This window comes from Falco biarmicus, chromosome W (genome assembly GCF_023638135.1).
Source record: "Falco biarmicus isolate bFalBia1 chromosome W, bFalBia1.pri, whole genome shotgun sequence".
In the NCBI taxonomy this organism is placed as follows: domain Eukaryota; kingdom Metazoa; phylum Chordata; class Aves; order Falconiformes; family Falconidae; genus Falco; species Falco biarmicus.
The window spans coordinates 17,439,290-17,454,795 of NC_079310.1; the positions used below are offsets into that span (position 1 = coordinate 17,439,290).

The 15,506-nt window shown below is 37.9% G+C and overlaps 1 protein-coding gene and 1 long non-coding RNA gene across 4 annotated transcripts in view; one reads left to right on the top strand and one right to left on the bottom strand.

Moving 5' to 3' along the window:
* LOC130142004 (uncharacterized) overlaps positions 1-15,506 on the top strand; it is a 51,516-nt gene that overhangs the window by 23,436 nt on the left and 12,574 nt on the right. The gene's annotated exons all lie outside the window — the stretch shown is intronic.
* LOC130141961 (A disintegrin and metalloproteinase with thrombospondin motifs 6-like) overlaps positions 1-15,506 on the bottom strand; it is a 158,458-nt gene that overhangs the window by 6,875 nt on the left and 136,077 nt on the right. For all 3 annotated transcript variants that reach the window (XM_056323297.1, XM_056323298.1, XM_056323295.1), the window contains 2 exons: positions 6,574-6,750; positions 5,194-5,350 (listed from right to left, as the gene is read on the bottom strand). In XM_056323297.1, the coding sequence (XP_056179272.1) occupies positions 5,194-5,350; positions 6,574-6,750 (334 nt within the window). The remainder of the gene's footprint in view (positions 1-5,193; positions 5,351-6,573; positions 6,751-15,506) is intronic.

Genomic DNA, 15,506 nt, shown 5'->3' on the forward strand with positions numbered 1-15,506 from the left:
ACCACGCATGGCAATCAGTTAGCTGAGGGGAATGTGCTCGAGCTTGTCTAGACAACAATTAACATGATGGGGCATGTTTGCAGAGCACGGGGGAGTGGGAGACGGATGGCGCAAAGGATGGCGCCAAGGAAAGGCAACACCTTGCTGTTAATTGCTGGTAGTTGACCACCAATCAGGGATTGCCTAGTGTGCAGTGCTTGGCTTCAAGAACCAATTAGTTTAAAACGGGCAGGTTTACTTCTTTTCCATCCCACACAGATTGTATCTAAAGTAACTTGTGGATGCGCATTACAGGAGCACTGATGGAGTATGCTGTGGTTCTCCTCTGGCTCAGTTTCCTTTCTGTCGAAAGAAGGTGGGAATATGGAATGGAATAGTTTGGTCCATGCCCAGTTCTTATTCTGATTATAGCTGGAGATATGGCTGTATCTGAGAGCTCAATGGTACACTCAGGTTCTACAGCTCAGATGTTGTTACTGCAGATTTGCTTTACACTGGAGAGAACATTGTGATAGATGCCTGATAGGGTTTTTTTAGTTAAAACCATTTGCACAGTTTCTTTCAGACTGATATTAAAATAGGACTTTGGCAAGGAACCTTGCTTCATGCGTAGGAAGATGGAAGAGATGTATATGGAGAAAAAGCAAAACCCACAAGTTTGAATTGCAAAAATGAAGTGGTGGGAAGAATGATATTAGATTAATTTCTCAGAAAATAATTTGTCTCAAAAGAATGCTGTAAATTTTTACTGTTTTAAGGTTGCATTTGATACTGGCTTCCTCCTACAATCTTTCTCAAATTACAACAGCTATAAAGAAAATGTGAATAAAATGGAGAGAAACTAGCAGTACTTTGACTATTATCATATTTTGTATTGATCTGATATCTGGAAGTGAAGACTAGAGGCTAGGATGCTGTTGCTCCAAGGCTTGACAGAACAACAGTTCTTGACTCCCAAGATGTCTGTAAACCAAACATGAAAGAGACAACAGACAACACACTGAACTGGTAGGAAAAGAAAAAAGTAATAGTGAAATAAACACAATAATAATGTACAATCCTTCAGCTACTCCCGTTTGTCTTCCTTCTACATATGACCTCCTAGTACAATATTTTTGCTCCAGATCAGGTAGTTATGGACAGTGTGTTCATGCTGCAAGCATACTGTAGTAGCAAGTTATGTGCAGATGAGAATTTTTAGTATTTGAACCTAGGAAAGCTTTAGTGAGTTTGAACTTAAGGGTCTGTACTGAACGGTATTTCCAATAATGGCAATGTGCGTGCTTCTAGCTAGACAAGTAGAGGTCATGAAACGATGTAAATTTTCATTTAATTAACACAGATAGAGTGCTTTCATTGTAATTTTTTACTCCATCTACTCAATGTTTTAAGTACTACTTTTCTACTTTTTTAATTCTCAATTTGGAAACAGACTTGGATGTTAGTAGAAAAGACGTTGGGGGTAACCTGTTGAAACAGACATATTTCTCTATCAGCAACTGCACATGGTCACTATTTTATATCAAAAACTCTTCCCAAAAGAGGTCAGGGATCTTTCACAAATATTTCAGGTCCTTGTGTTTGTGAAGACTGGGAATATAGGAGACAGATGGTGTGAATGAAGTGAGAAAAAAAGTTCACTTGATCTTGATGAAATGTAAAAAGTTCACTCAATCCCCAAAACAACCTTCATATACATTGTATTTAGTTAAATACAGGTAAAGTCACTAACTTCATTTTTGATAAAAGTAGGATTTGAAATTATCCTATTTCATATTTCTTTACGTTATTCTTCCTCTTGACTAAAACTGGACCCTGTTCAGCCAATGCCATTTGGACAGCAGTGAGACAATAGTCTGAATGTTGCCCACAACTTCTGTTTTAACAATCAATTTTCAAATAGGCTATGCCATCAGCTACCATATCTATTATTCATAGGACTGTTGCATAGAAGAGGTTTTGCAGAACCCTTTTTGTTCCTAGTAACTACTGTTAATAAGTTAAAATAATCTACATGCATTAATCTCTCCTAAACTTTGTGGCCAGATCAGACAATATTATGATATTAAGTATCACATTATAGTAATAAAAACATAGAATGTCACTGTGCCTTCAGCTAAAGAGACTGCAAAGACATATCAAAAAATACAAGGAAAACTGAAATGACATAAAAATAGATAAAATAATTTTTCAGGTAAACTTTCAGATGGCCATTAGCAGTCTACATTCAGCATACACACACACACACATACTCTTAAGAGAATAAAATCATTCCAAATATATTTCAAATTGTGTGGGACATGCTGCTTGTAGTTCACTTCCAACAACAAATGTAATGCTACTCTCATCAGTAGCAGTCTGTCAAAACCTTGTCTACAATATTCTAAATCTCCAACAAAGAGTTTAAAGAAAACAAAGAGCTAAAGCAGATGTAAAATGTGACAAGATATATTGTAACTTTCTTTTACTATTTCTATATCCCCACAAATTTGACTCATTTTATGTAAACCTTTACTTTCCCCAAGAGAGTGCTTTTAAACTTTACTAACACAATCATTATACTGCTGAGTGGCTCAAGCTTTCTGAATGACATGTATGTACTTATTTTGGGTTACCAAAATTAAATTGTCCTGAAGTCAATAAATGGGTCTCATAGGCTGCAAGCAATGGAATTTGGTAGTGAAGGGAACCAGGAGGTTCACTGGGGTTTGAAACGGGAAGGGAATCCCCTCAGTTAGTCTGACCCTGCTGCAAAACAATGAACTGTTATTGAAGTTGCTTTTGCCTCACAGTGGGGCCCAAAGCACAAAGCAGTTCTACTAGATGGCATATGGACAAAGTCTCTGAGTGCAAGCAGATATGCTCTGCTATACACATGGACTCCCAAGGGGCAGAACACTCCCTCTGAGAGGTCTGAATCTTTCCCTGAAATCCAAATATAGATACACAGTTCACATCCCATTGTACATGGAGACAGATGCATACATACAGGCACTGAATACTCCTTTCACAAATACATCCACAAGGAAATACCAGAACTCAAATACTTTTTGCTTAGAAAGTATTATCTTTCAAAAAATAGTTGTGCTCTTTAGGATTAGTTAGTTCTTGAAATCTTAAAAGCTTTCCATCATCTCTAGTATGCTGGAAAAAAAATGCTTCCCTGTTTAAAGGGTAACACTTTACAAACATGAGAGATGTCAGCTCCTCTTGTGCCTAAGAGGATTTTTTTAAAGCAAAAGTATAAGCAAAAAATGTGCAATACATGCACATTATTCTGCAAACACTCATAGTTTGCGCTTCTTAAATTCAGCATTTAATAGCTTTGAAATGTTTATAATTTAGGATATATATTTAAGAAATGCTTGCCAAAATATAGGAAAAAAATACTTTGAAGACAATTTTTTTGTCTAATTTTGGGATAGGGCACCCTTAGTATTTCATGGATTGCAACTAGGTTCCTTCTGAAGGGATGTAGGCATTTTAAATTGTTAAATGAACTTTGAGATTACATTACTTTTGAGCCACTTAACCGCTTACAAATAACCAGTGGTTTCCAGTAAATACCTTCAATATGGGACAAAAGCAAACATGGAGTGCTAAGTGGCAATCTGTTGAGAACTGTATCTACTGGAAGAGATTGTGCTATATATCTTTTTCCCCTCAATTCTTCATAGGACTTATTAGCTCAAGTAAAGTAGTGTGCTAATGAGGCTGCATGGCTGTCAGTAAGGAGCTGGCTCATGCCTGGCCAACTCATGAACATCATGAAGTTCAACAAGGCCAAGTGCAAGGTCCTGCCTGTGGGTTGGGGCAATCCCAAGAACAAATATAGTCTATGCAGAGAATGGATTGAAAGCAGCCCTAAGGAGAAAGACTTGGGGGTATTGGTGGATGAAAAATTGGACATGAGCCTGCAATGTGTGCTTGCAGCCTAGAAAGCCAACCGAATCCTGGGCTGCATGCAAAAGAAGCATGAATCATGACCAGCAGATCGAGGGAGTTGATTCTCCCCCTCTACTCCGCTCTGGTAAGACCCCATCTGTAGTACTGCATTCAGCTCTGGGGCCCCCAGCCATGAGGATGTGGACCTGTTGGAGCAAGTTCAGAGGAGGGCCATGAAGATGATCAGAGGGCTGGAGCACCTCTCCTATGAAGACAGGTTGAGAGAGTTGGGGTTGTTCAGCCTGGAGAAGAGAAGGCTCCAAGGAGACCTTATAGCAGCCTTCTAGTACCTAAAGGGGGCCTATAGGAAAGATGGGGAGGAACTCTTTATCAGGGAGTATAGTGATAGGATGAGGGGTAATGGTTTTAAACAGAAAGAGGACAGATTTAGATTAGATATTAGGAAGAAATTCTTTACTGTGAGGGTGGTAAGGCACTGGAACAGGCTGCCCAGAGAGGCTGTAGATACCCCCTCCCTGGAAGTGTTCAAAGGCCAGGTTGGATGTGGCTTTGAGCAACCTGGTCTAGTGGAAGGTGTCCCTGCCCATGGCAAGAGGGTTGGAACTAGATGATTTTTAAGATCCCTTCCAACCCAAACCATTCTATGATTCTATGATTCTTTGACATTATTATCTAATATATCCTCTAGTAAAAATATGATATGAAGTTAGTTAATAATCTGATTAAATTAGGCTGTATCATGTAAAAATACTGTAATTATTCCAAAAAAGCGTTATAAATCCAAGAAATTAAACGTTAATTAGAAGAAGCTGAGAAGTAAGTCAATGTATAAGAACAGGCTTGTAGCACCGTGTAGCATTAAATCTGTAGTCCCAGTCTGTCAATGAACTAATGATCAAATATTTTTGCCCCTGTATTATGTTAACCACTGATGGAGCAGGTAACAGTTCAGTGGATGAGAAGTATATAATGCTCCCCCTGCTATGATGGACATTTCCATTGAACCAATAAAGAGACTGGAAAATTAATGACACAAAATTATAGTATTCTTTCCATGACTTAGGCTATATATTTTTAAGGTGTTTTTTTTTTAAATGAAGAACCTGTATTTAGGTTTTTATTGACTTCACCTTTGAACTACAATGACTAATTAGAAAATAATTGTAAAAAATTCATTCACAGTCTGAGATGATGTAATGTAGACTTTCACTAATAAATTAATGCACTAATACTGACCATGTCACCTTACTCTTTCCAGAATAAATTATATTATAATGGCAAACTTACCTTCTGTGTTGGAAATGGGAGTACTGTCACATTTACTTTCACACTGCTGCATTGATGGAGGTCTAAGTGTTTCTGGACACTCATTGGATGCTTGTCCAGTGTATGAGAGACACTGTACTGTTCGTATCTGTTGCCCAAGACCACACTGTGCAGAACACTAAAAATAAGAGATAAAAAAGTAAAACAACTTGGATCCAATTTTTAAATATAAAACAAGATAACAGGAAAGCAATCAGGAACAGTAAACATACACAAATTAAAAAAACAAAAGCATGTGAAGAGATTTGCTTAATACATAAAATAATATTCATAAAATAGCTTTGATGTTTGGGGTTTTTTTGGCAGTATATGCAACCACTTGTCTTTCAAAGAAAATTAAACATAATGCAATGTTATCTCCCTGAACGATTTGGATTTGAATTATGAGAATATAATTTACACTATTTCATATATCATGTCATAGTTTAAGTGCATGTTTTCAAGAGAGAAATCATTTACTTTAGAACAAACTAAAAAAATCAAGAGCAAGAATTCAAATCTGCTAGAAGACTTTTTGTGGAAAAAGGAAAGTATCTTTCAGACAAAAATACTTTGCTGTTTAAAAATATTTTAAAAGTTCTATAACTAAACAGTGGCTTTAGGACATATCAATTTAAGATAAATGCACACCTGGACAACTAGCATAAAAGAAAAGTCAATTAGACTGTAATACCACAAATTATTGTCCCTTGGTTAGTTAAGCTAAAGTGTTTTATTTTCATTAGTGGCACAGGAAACTTAGAAACTGAAATATCAAATTATTGTTTAATAACAGGCCACTAATCATAATTGAGATGCAAAAACATAATGAAAGAAGGAAATTCAGTATATCCTATTTAGAAACTCTGCATAATGGCAGCACCATTCAGCATGTGCTGTAACGATTTAGATGCCTGTCTGGCAATTAAGTGTATTTTATATAAAATTATATAGATCTCAGAAATTTTTTTGGGTGGCTATATACCTTAGTAAAATTTTAATTGCCTTTGTATTTCCATTATGTTTCTCAACTGTGTTAAATGTGTTTTAAAAATACTAAACCTTGCAACATTGCTGTATCCCCAAATCCCCTTCTAAAAAGCTGTAATAAGGACTATTTAATTTTTTCAAAAATGCATACAAGAACTCATCCAGTAGAAACTAGAATACTGTCAACAAATCCTTTATAGTTCAGCAGACAACTATCATTCAAAATAACATATCAATCTGAGACAAACAGGGGACAAGCTTTTGCTTCAGTCATGGGAACCATCTCTTATCCACGTCCAGCAACATCTTATCCTTAGAGGTACTAATGTGTAGGAGACTAACAGCAATAAATACTTATATGTACTATCTTACCTGTCCCCAGTCTCCAATAACCCAGCGAGGAGGAGGACATCGACCTAAACTACAGCGGATGCGGACTGGAGGTTTGCTTTCTTCTTGGCATTGTGTGGCTGGAAAGGTTTTTAAAAGATCGCTGCTTTTGCACAAAACAATTCGGTGTTTGAATCCTGGGCCACACTTTGGTGTGCACTAAAAAAATATTTATAAAAATGAATAATTAAAATCTCAGTTAAAAGTCAATAAATGTGACAGAAATGCTAGTATGGAAATTAGAATATATTTATGTTCTTATAATTAAACTATAATCACAATTTCCCCAAGATTATAATGATAATTTAAAAATGCTTAGAAATACAAGCAAGGTGACTGATGATTGCTTTATTAAGTTAAAGTTTTTATAAGTTTTAATTTGATAAAAGCAGATTTCCTTTGCTATTTATATTTAGGCTACTGTGTTACTATTTACTTTTTTATATAAAAAGTCTTTAGATTAGGTTTAAGAAAAGCACTTTGCTGCAAAGTAGAAAGGTCTGCCACATGTAACATTATTATGAAACAAACTTGAGTGTGCAATTCAGAAATTAAAAGTAGAACTCTGTTGTTAATACAACCATAGTATAGTCTTTCTTCACCTCACTTACAGACCACTGAGCTACAATGAATACCTTTCCTCAATAAACATATGGGAAGATAAATGCTTTACTGTACTACACAGAAACCAGATTATTGGTTCAGATAGAAATACTGTACCCTCTTCCCTACAGTGCATGCTTTTCTCTCCTATTTAAATTTTAATTATTTTCACACAGTTCTTGTTTTTCCTCCTTTTATCATTCCTCTGCTCATTCTAACAGCAAGCAGATAATAAAACAGTAATTTGAAAAGAAGCAGGTCTGAAGACCTCTGCTTTTTGTCCTCTTTCTTCATATTGGTTCCCCCCATCTTCTCCTTCCTTTTTCCTACTATTAACTGTCATTTACACCAGCATAACTGCAAAATGGTGAAGAGACAAGGGCTAAGAAAATTAAGACCTTCCCAAATCAGTCCCACATTAACAGTTTAGCAGGAGTTTTTGCAAGCAAAATTTTAGAAATCCCTATAGGCATGTTAACCTTTATCCCATAAGCATATGTGCAGTATTTGAATCAGAATCAGTTTCTGATGTCACAAATCCTACACGCAGATTATGCTAAACCTGCCAAGAGTGGAACTGCCTTTAATATGAAAGTAGCTGCAGAAACAAAACATTATCTGGGAAATAACACTATGTGGAACTGAAGCAAAATTCAAGAGGTAGCACATCGAAGACCTTCCACCCATCAAAACAGGTGATTATATAATTGGGGGGAAAAGAAAAACCCATAAGATTCATTTTCAGAAAATTACTTGAGTCAACCAAATTTTACTGTTGTATGCCTAATTCTGAAGCATCTCTACCTAACTTAAAGACACTTTAAAGCAGTTCCACAGTACTATGTAAGGTATCAATATACCCTATACATATGTAAAGGTGTATATATACACACACATATACAGTGGGAGTGAGAGTACCCTCAGCAAGTCTGTGGATTGTAGAGGGATTTTTAGAGGACCGAGGACATATGTTACCATTGTCTGGGTTGGACAACCCAGGCCTGTTAGTTGAAGCTGCAGAGCAACTTTAAATTGTCCTGGGAACAAGCAGTGTGAGAAAGAAAAAAAGCTATGCACAAACAAGAAGCCAGGTGCAGAGCAAGTCCTGGGAACTGAGAAATCAACACACTCTCATCGGCACACTCTGATCAGGCGCCTGCAGCATGCTCACCAATCAGCAACAGGGACGCCCACATGGCCAGAGACTTTTATCCAATCACCTTTGTGTAGAGTCGTGTGAGCGGTCGGTTTAAGTTATAAATATGACCTGTTTGTTTAATAAAGTGAGCACGGCATGTAGCCATATTGGTGTGATTGTCGTGACTTGGCCGACTCTCCACAGGGGACCCTCTTCGGTGGATGACAGCAAGCTGAGTGGTATGCTTGACATGCCTGAGGGAAGGGATGCCATCCAGAGGGACCTGGACAGGCTAGAGAGGTTAAGTTCAACAAGGCCAAGTGCAAGGTCCTGCCTGTGGGTTGGGGCAATCCCAAACATGGGAATACAGGCTGGGCAGAGATTGAGAGCAGCCCTAAGGAGAAAGACTTGGGGGTATTGGTGGATGAAAAACTGAATATGAGCTGGCAATGTGCGCTCACAGCCCAGAAAGCCAACTGAATCCTGGGATGCATGCAGAAGAAGTGTGGCCAGCAGGTCAAGGGAGTTGATTCTCCCCCTCTATTCCACTCTCATGACACCCTACCTGGAGTACTGCATTCAGCTCTGGGGCCCCCAGCCATGAGGATGTGGACCTGTTGGAGCAAGTTCAGAGGAGGGCCATGAAGATGATCAGAGGGCTGGAGCACCTCTCCTATGAAGACAGGTTGAGAGAGTTGGGGTTGTTCAGCCTGGAGAAGAGAAGGCTCCAAGGAGACCTTATAGCAGCCTATAGGGGGCCTATAGGAAAGATGGGGAGGAACTCTTTATCAGGGAGTATAGTGATAGGATGAGGGGTAATGGTTTTAAACAGAAAGAGGACAGATTTAGATTAGATATTAGGAAGAAATTCTTTACTGTGAGGGTGGTAAGGCACTGGAACAGGCTGCCCAGAGAGGCTGTAGATACCCCCTCCCTGGAAGTGTTCAAAGGCCAGGTTGGATGTGGCTTTGAGCAACCTGGTCTAGTGGGTCTAGTGGAAGGTGTCCCTGCCCATGGCAAGAGGGTTGGAACTAGATGATTTTTAAGATCCCTTCCAACCCAAACCATTCTATGATTCTGAGATACCTCAAAAGAAGATCTTTAAGAAAATCTCTCAGTGGGAGTCACCTAAACTAGTCAATACAGAATGGACAGGTTTTATCCTAAATCTTATCTCTGCTTAGATTTCGGATCTTAAACTTGGCTGCAAAGATATAGGTCCTCCATTTGGACTTTATAATCCAGAACTGCAAAGTGGATATATAAACACTTTCCTTAAAACCTAACCTTTCCTTTCCTGCCCTATTCTAGCCTTTCCTGTCAAGGTACTGCCTCCTTATCTACAATAGTTCAGTGTTCAGAATTCTCATACAGAATAGCAAAGTTCAGTCCTCATGCTGAAGGGACTTAAACCCCAAATCTTGTGTACCCTAAGTACCTGCCTACTAGAAAACTGGGGGAAGGAGGGAGGGAAGAGAAAAAAGATCTCTATCTCTCTGGCTGAACTGGAAAAAAATTAAATATTAATGCTAAATAGAGACCAAAAAAGAATTACAATGAATATGTCAGGTCTTTGGCATCATGATCACGACTCCTCAGTTCTGGTCCAAATTCCATTAAATGTTGCATGTATTTCCTCCCACAAATATTTCATATAAAATGCATAAGACTTAAGCAGGCTCTAGAAGCAAGTGCCTCTTCCTAGCTGAGTGCTCAAAATCGCTTGCACTCAGTCTCCTCTTCCCAGACACTGAGTATACCGTGAAAAGCAAACAGAAAAGAGACAAGGTTGAAAGGACCTGCCTGCCATTGCAAGAGTAGTCTACAGATTAGTGATCAGTTCACTTTGTAGAACAGCAGGAGACACAGAGACTTGAAACCCCTGAGTTGCACAGAGCTGTGTTCTGCACTCTGGGTGTTGCATTCTAAAACTTGCAATATTATAAAAATGCAAAAAAGCAAGCTATCACCAGCCAACTCTTAAAATAGACCAGTAGCTATTGCTGTACCTCATGTGGAACTCGGTTAATTAGATGTGCTCTAAAAATGACTTATAAATTGAGGCCTTTGGAGAAGATACGTAAAGAAATGTCTAGTGTGTGAATCACTGTGTGGCTTTGGCAAGAGGTTGGCACTCAGATTCTCTTATGTGTCAAGACAGGCAAGTAGAACTTCCAATAATCAGTGAATAAATGTCAAAACCCAATGTGCCTATGGAGTTTCATAATCTCTAGAGTGTGAAGCAAGATTTTGAGGATCAAAATTTGAGTTTAGGTGCATCCATTTTCTTGTCTGGCTTGAAGACACATTCTTTTATCTATGTCTAAGCTGCCATTTGAGAAAAATCTTTCAGTTATTGCAACCAGAAGAAAAGAACATCCCTTAAAAAACCCACTTTTCTGGAGTCATAGTCAAAATTCCTCTAAATAAGATGGACTACATCCTGTCCCCATAAATCAAAGTAAAGTAAGGAAATAGGTTGCCTGTAATAATACTGAATTGCCAAAAATAAAAAGCATCAGTATAATTTAACAAAAAAAATATGTCTCCACAGCAAATGAAAGACATAATACACAGACACACAAAACCCAGGAAACACTGTCTCCCATTACCACATGCTTCTAGAATTTTTGACTCACTCAGTGGAAGTCATGACTAATGGCAATATGAATGCAAAGTAAATGTGCTTGTCTGATAAGGCTTTTCCCAAGAAATCATTAGATTATTTTTTGCTGGTTTATATTTTATTATCTGTAAAAGTATAAAATAAGTAATTTACAGTGGGCAGAATAATTCAGTCAAAGCTCAACTACTGCAAAGAGTAAAAAAAATTTATGGCAAAACTGATGTTACCTTGAGAATGACTACATTCTGCTAGGCAAGCCACTGTTACCTTTAATTACTATTTGATATAAGCCCTTTTATATTCTCCTAAGGACATTATTTAATCCCTACATTGAACAAAATGCTTTTGTTTCTCTGACCAAAAAGATATAGAATTTCTTGCTAATTATCATTGAAGACTAAAAAATTTATGACTATATTGATGCTCAAGTGCATTATCATATAAAAGTTCTAAAACTGCTTAATTTGTGTCAAGTATTGTTTGTTTTGACTATAAAACCAAAGCTTTAGAACTTGCATTCCAGAGAAAATTAGCATTGGCTTCGATGGAAGAAGTATTCAACTCTTCCACTTTTTGAGTTTACTCTTGTTTTCATTTTCATATTTTCATGCTTCAATCAGAAAATTATATAAATACATATATATATATATGTTAAATGTATATCACTATAGGGATTTAAATACACTATATTTCTGGAACACTGAACAGGAAAAAAAAGCAATTATTCTTAATTGTTTTAAAATGGTATCATCAGTCAAGACACTCTGCCAAGCTACACCAGGCAAAATTCATACCAGAAAGAAGTCAGCACTTTTTCACAATCCTGACAAAATACCACCACAACCAGAAGCTCAGCAGAGCTTTAATCTTTTAGATTAGAACGCTTTTGTTCAAAATTATAACACACTCCTGTTACATAAAAGCCTAGTTGTGAAGGCCTTTAAAAGCTGTTCAAGCTTCTTACAAGGCAGGCAATGTTGATGGATCTAAGAATGATATATTAGTGAGCAAAATCTAGCGGAAGTAGCTAAAGAGGAATAGTATATAGTCAACATATATTTATGGCTCTGTAACTTGAGATGATGCCTAGATATTCCAATCAGAAATAAAGTATCACGATAATGCACACAAAGAACTTGCAATCTATCAATGCCATGGATATGGTATGAAAGAGTTCAACTGAACATCTCTTTCTACTCATCCATTCTTTCCTTCTCACTCCTTTCCTTTCTACTTTTTCCAAGTGAGATTAATTTTCAAAGGGCTGGAATATACTGTACCTTTTCAGGATGGGACAAGGACCATTTAAAACCTTTTCTAACTTGATTATGGTGCCCTACTTCTTGTGTGAAATGCTGCCTAACAGTGGGGTAAAAAAAAATTAATATTGTTCTGCATGTAGAACAAGACACACTTTAAGATTCAATTTCATTTCCAGGTTTCTTGAGGTCCTGGTCTACACTGAGAAAAGTTGCTGAAACTACTTACCTACAGGTTTCAGGCTATAAAGCTGACAACTTTTTACAGAACTGATTCAAAAAAATATTTAATCTTAAAGCTGAAAAAACTAGAGACAGATTCAGGTATGGGCTGGGAATGACTATCTGTTTTATGATAGTGGATTATTCAAAGAGATTTGGATTATGAACAAAAGCATCTGTATGATAAATTAATGAGAAAAAAATATCAGTTCACATTATATTTTAGAAGAATTTTCCTTGATATAAAAGCTCACTAAAATGGCATTTCAGTCATTATTCCTTACAGAACAAAACCAAACAGTTGAGCAGTACAGCAAATTGACACATATTTCTTTTGTTAAAAGAACAACAATGTATATAATGGAAAAAAATATATTTGTGTATTGGGTTCGCATGGCAAGGTTTTGGTAGTTGGGGGGGGAGCTACAGGGATGGTTTCTATGAGAAAACGCCAGAAGCTGCCCCCATGTCCGACAGAGCCAATGCCAGCTGGCTCCAAGATGGTTCGGCTGCTGGCCAAGGCTGAGCCAACCAGCAACAGGGGTAGCGCCTCTGTGATAGCATATTTAAGAAGGGGAAAAAACCAACCTGCTAGGTAACAGCAGCTGGAAGAGAGGAGTGAGAATATGTGAAAGCAACAACTCTGCAGACAACAAGGTCAGTGAAGGAGGGGGAGGAGGTGCTCCAGGTGCCAGAGCAGAGCTTCCCCTGCAGCCCATGGTGAAGACCATGGTGAGGCAGGCTGTCCCCCTGCAGCCTATGGATGTCCATGGTGGAGCAGATATCCACCTGCAGCCTGTGAAGGACCCCATGCTGCAGCAGGTGAATGTGCCCTGAAGGAAGCTGTGACCCCATTGAGAGCCCACACTGGAGCAGGCACCTGGCAGGACCTGTGACCCCATGCTGGAGCAGGGGAAGAGTGTGAGGAAGGAGCAGCAGAGACAATGTGTGATGAATTGACCATAACCCCCATTCCCTGTCCCCCTGTGCCGCTAAAGGGGGGAGGAGGCAGAGAATTCAGGAGTGAAGTTGAGCCCTGGAAGAAGGGAGGGGTGGGGGGAAGGCGTTTTAAGATTTGTTCTTATTTCACATTATCCTATTCTGATTGATAATGAATTAAACTAATTTCCCCAAGTCAAGTCTGTTTTGCCTGTGACAGTAACTGGCGAGTGATCTCCCTGCCCTTATCTAGACCCATGAGCCTTTCCTTATATTTTTTCTCCCCCTGTCTATTTGAGGAGGGGGAGTGATAGAGCAGCTTGGTGGGTACCTGGTAGCCAGGCAAGGTCAACCCACCACAAGTAGTTTCTTCAGCTTAGAAGAACATATGGAGATTATGCAAGCATGAAATTCAAACAGCAAGGAGATGAACAACAGCTTCCATGGCAGCTCATAGCACTGTGATTTAACATGCAGGTATTACTACTTTTAAGTACTGCTATAATGCTTAGACTATTATTAACTACTAATGAATGGTGTCTCCATCCATGGAGATATTAAAAAGCTGCCTGGACATAGTCCTGGGCAGTTGGCTCTAGGTGGCACTGCTTGAGTAGGGGTCCCTTTCAACCTCAACCATTTTGTGATTCTGTGAACTATATTACGTGTAGTAACAAATTATGGTAAGAGCTGTTCTGTACTGCTTGTATGGGTGCTTACGGTGATGCTAGTAGGCCTCCTTCTTTATGCTTCAAATTTAAAGAGGCTATAACAATTTTTGGAGCTAAAAGTATCTGTGCATAGAAGAGATTGTGCAACTACAGGCACATTAATCTTCTTTATATTATGCAGTGAATTATAATTTATTTTGAATGAAAGACTGTTTAAAGGCAAGCAAATACACAGAAAATAGGATACAATGAATCATGGGTATATCACTGGCAGATAATTCCAGTTTAATAGTCTCCTTCCTTTATTATTTTTTTTGACAAAGTGGAACAGTTCTAACTTACCTGGGCTTCAGTAAAGTATTTGAAAGGGGGATTAAAACTGGGTGAAGTTTAGGATTTGAGAGATGCAACCTGCAAAGACCTTCTAGGATCAGTCATGGGACTGATCTGATAAATATTTCTTTACAGTCTACTTAATAATTTTCATACAAAAATAGTTTCAGTTGTTCAGCATCACTGAAATTAGTGGCTAGCACAGCTAACTAACTGACCTTGACGCTACAGAGGTATGATCTACAGAAAGAACTGGACAACTGTGAAGACGTGAATAATTGAAATGAAGTTAAATTTGGCAGTATGATGTGTAAGAGCATACATTTCAAAAAACAAATAACAAGAACCTCTATTTAAACTGGGAGATCGCTAACTGAAATGAAAAAAGGAGGATAAAGGTCTGGATATAATAACAGAGCATAAGATGACTAAGTAATCAATATGTGATAGCTGAGGAACAGAATGAGGTTATTTTAGATTATCAGTATTTTCAAGAGGCAGGAAACAAAAGGATGAGGCACATGTGAAACCTCTTCTGGGTTATTATATACATTTAACTGTAGTAATCTATTCCCAAAAAGATGACTTCAAACTGAAACATGAAAGCAGAATGTGGTCAAGATTAATTCCTTTCTGACAAATAATAACTTGAAAGGAAGAGGAGCTGTTTCAGATAACAAAAGCAAAAAGGTATAAACTGGCATGGAACTAGAACATTAGAACACTTCTTGCAATTTAAAGACTAAATTTCAGGAATACTTTTCCAAGAAGCAGTAGGACAAACCCCCAAATTAACTAGTTTTAAAACAGACATTTTTGCACTCTGATTTGCATGCGATGCAGTCCCATTCAAATGTATCACATATCAATCTATCTTCTTTCAGCTGTACTGGTTCCCATCCTTCAAATTTAACACTTGAATCAGTATAAGGTCACAATTTGGCTTATATTTGTCCTGGTTTCGAGACATCACCATATTTAACAGAAGATGCTCTTTCTTTAATAAAGAGAATACCAATTTTCAGGTCTGTTGCTAAGAAAGGTGATGCTATACATCAGCATGGTTACTTCAGAAAAAAACCCAGCAAATTATTCTGGCTTCCAATACTGTAAACCCATCATGT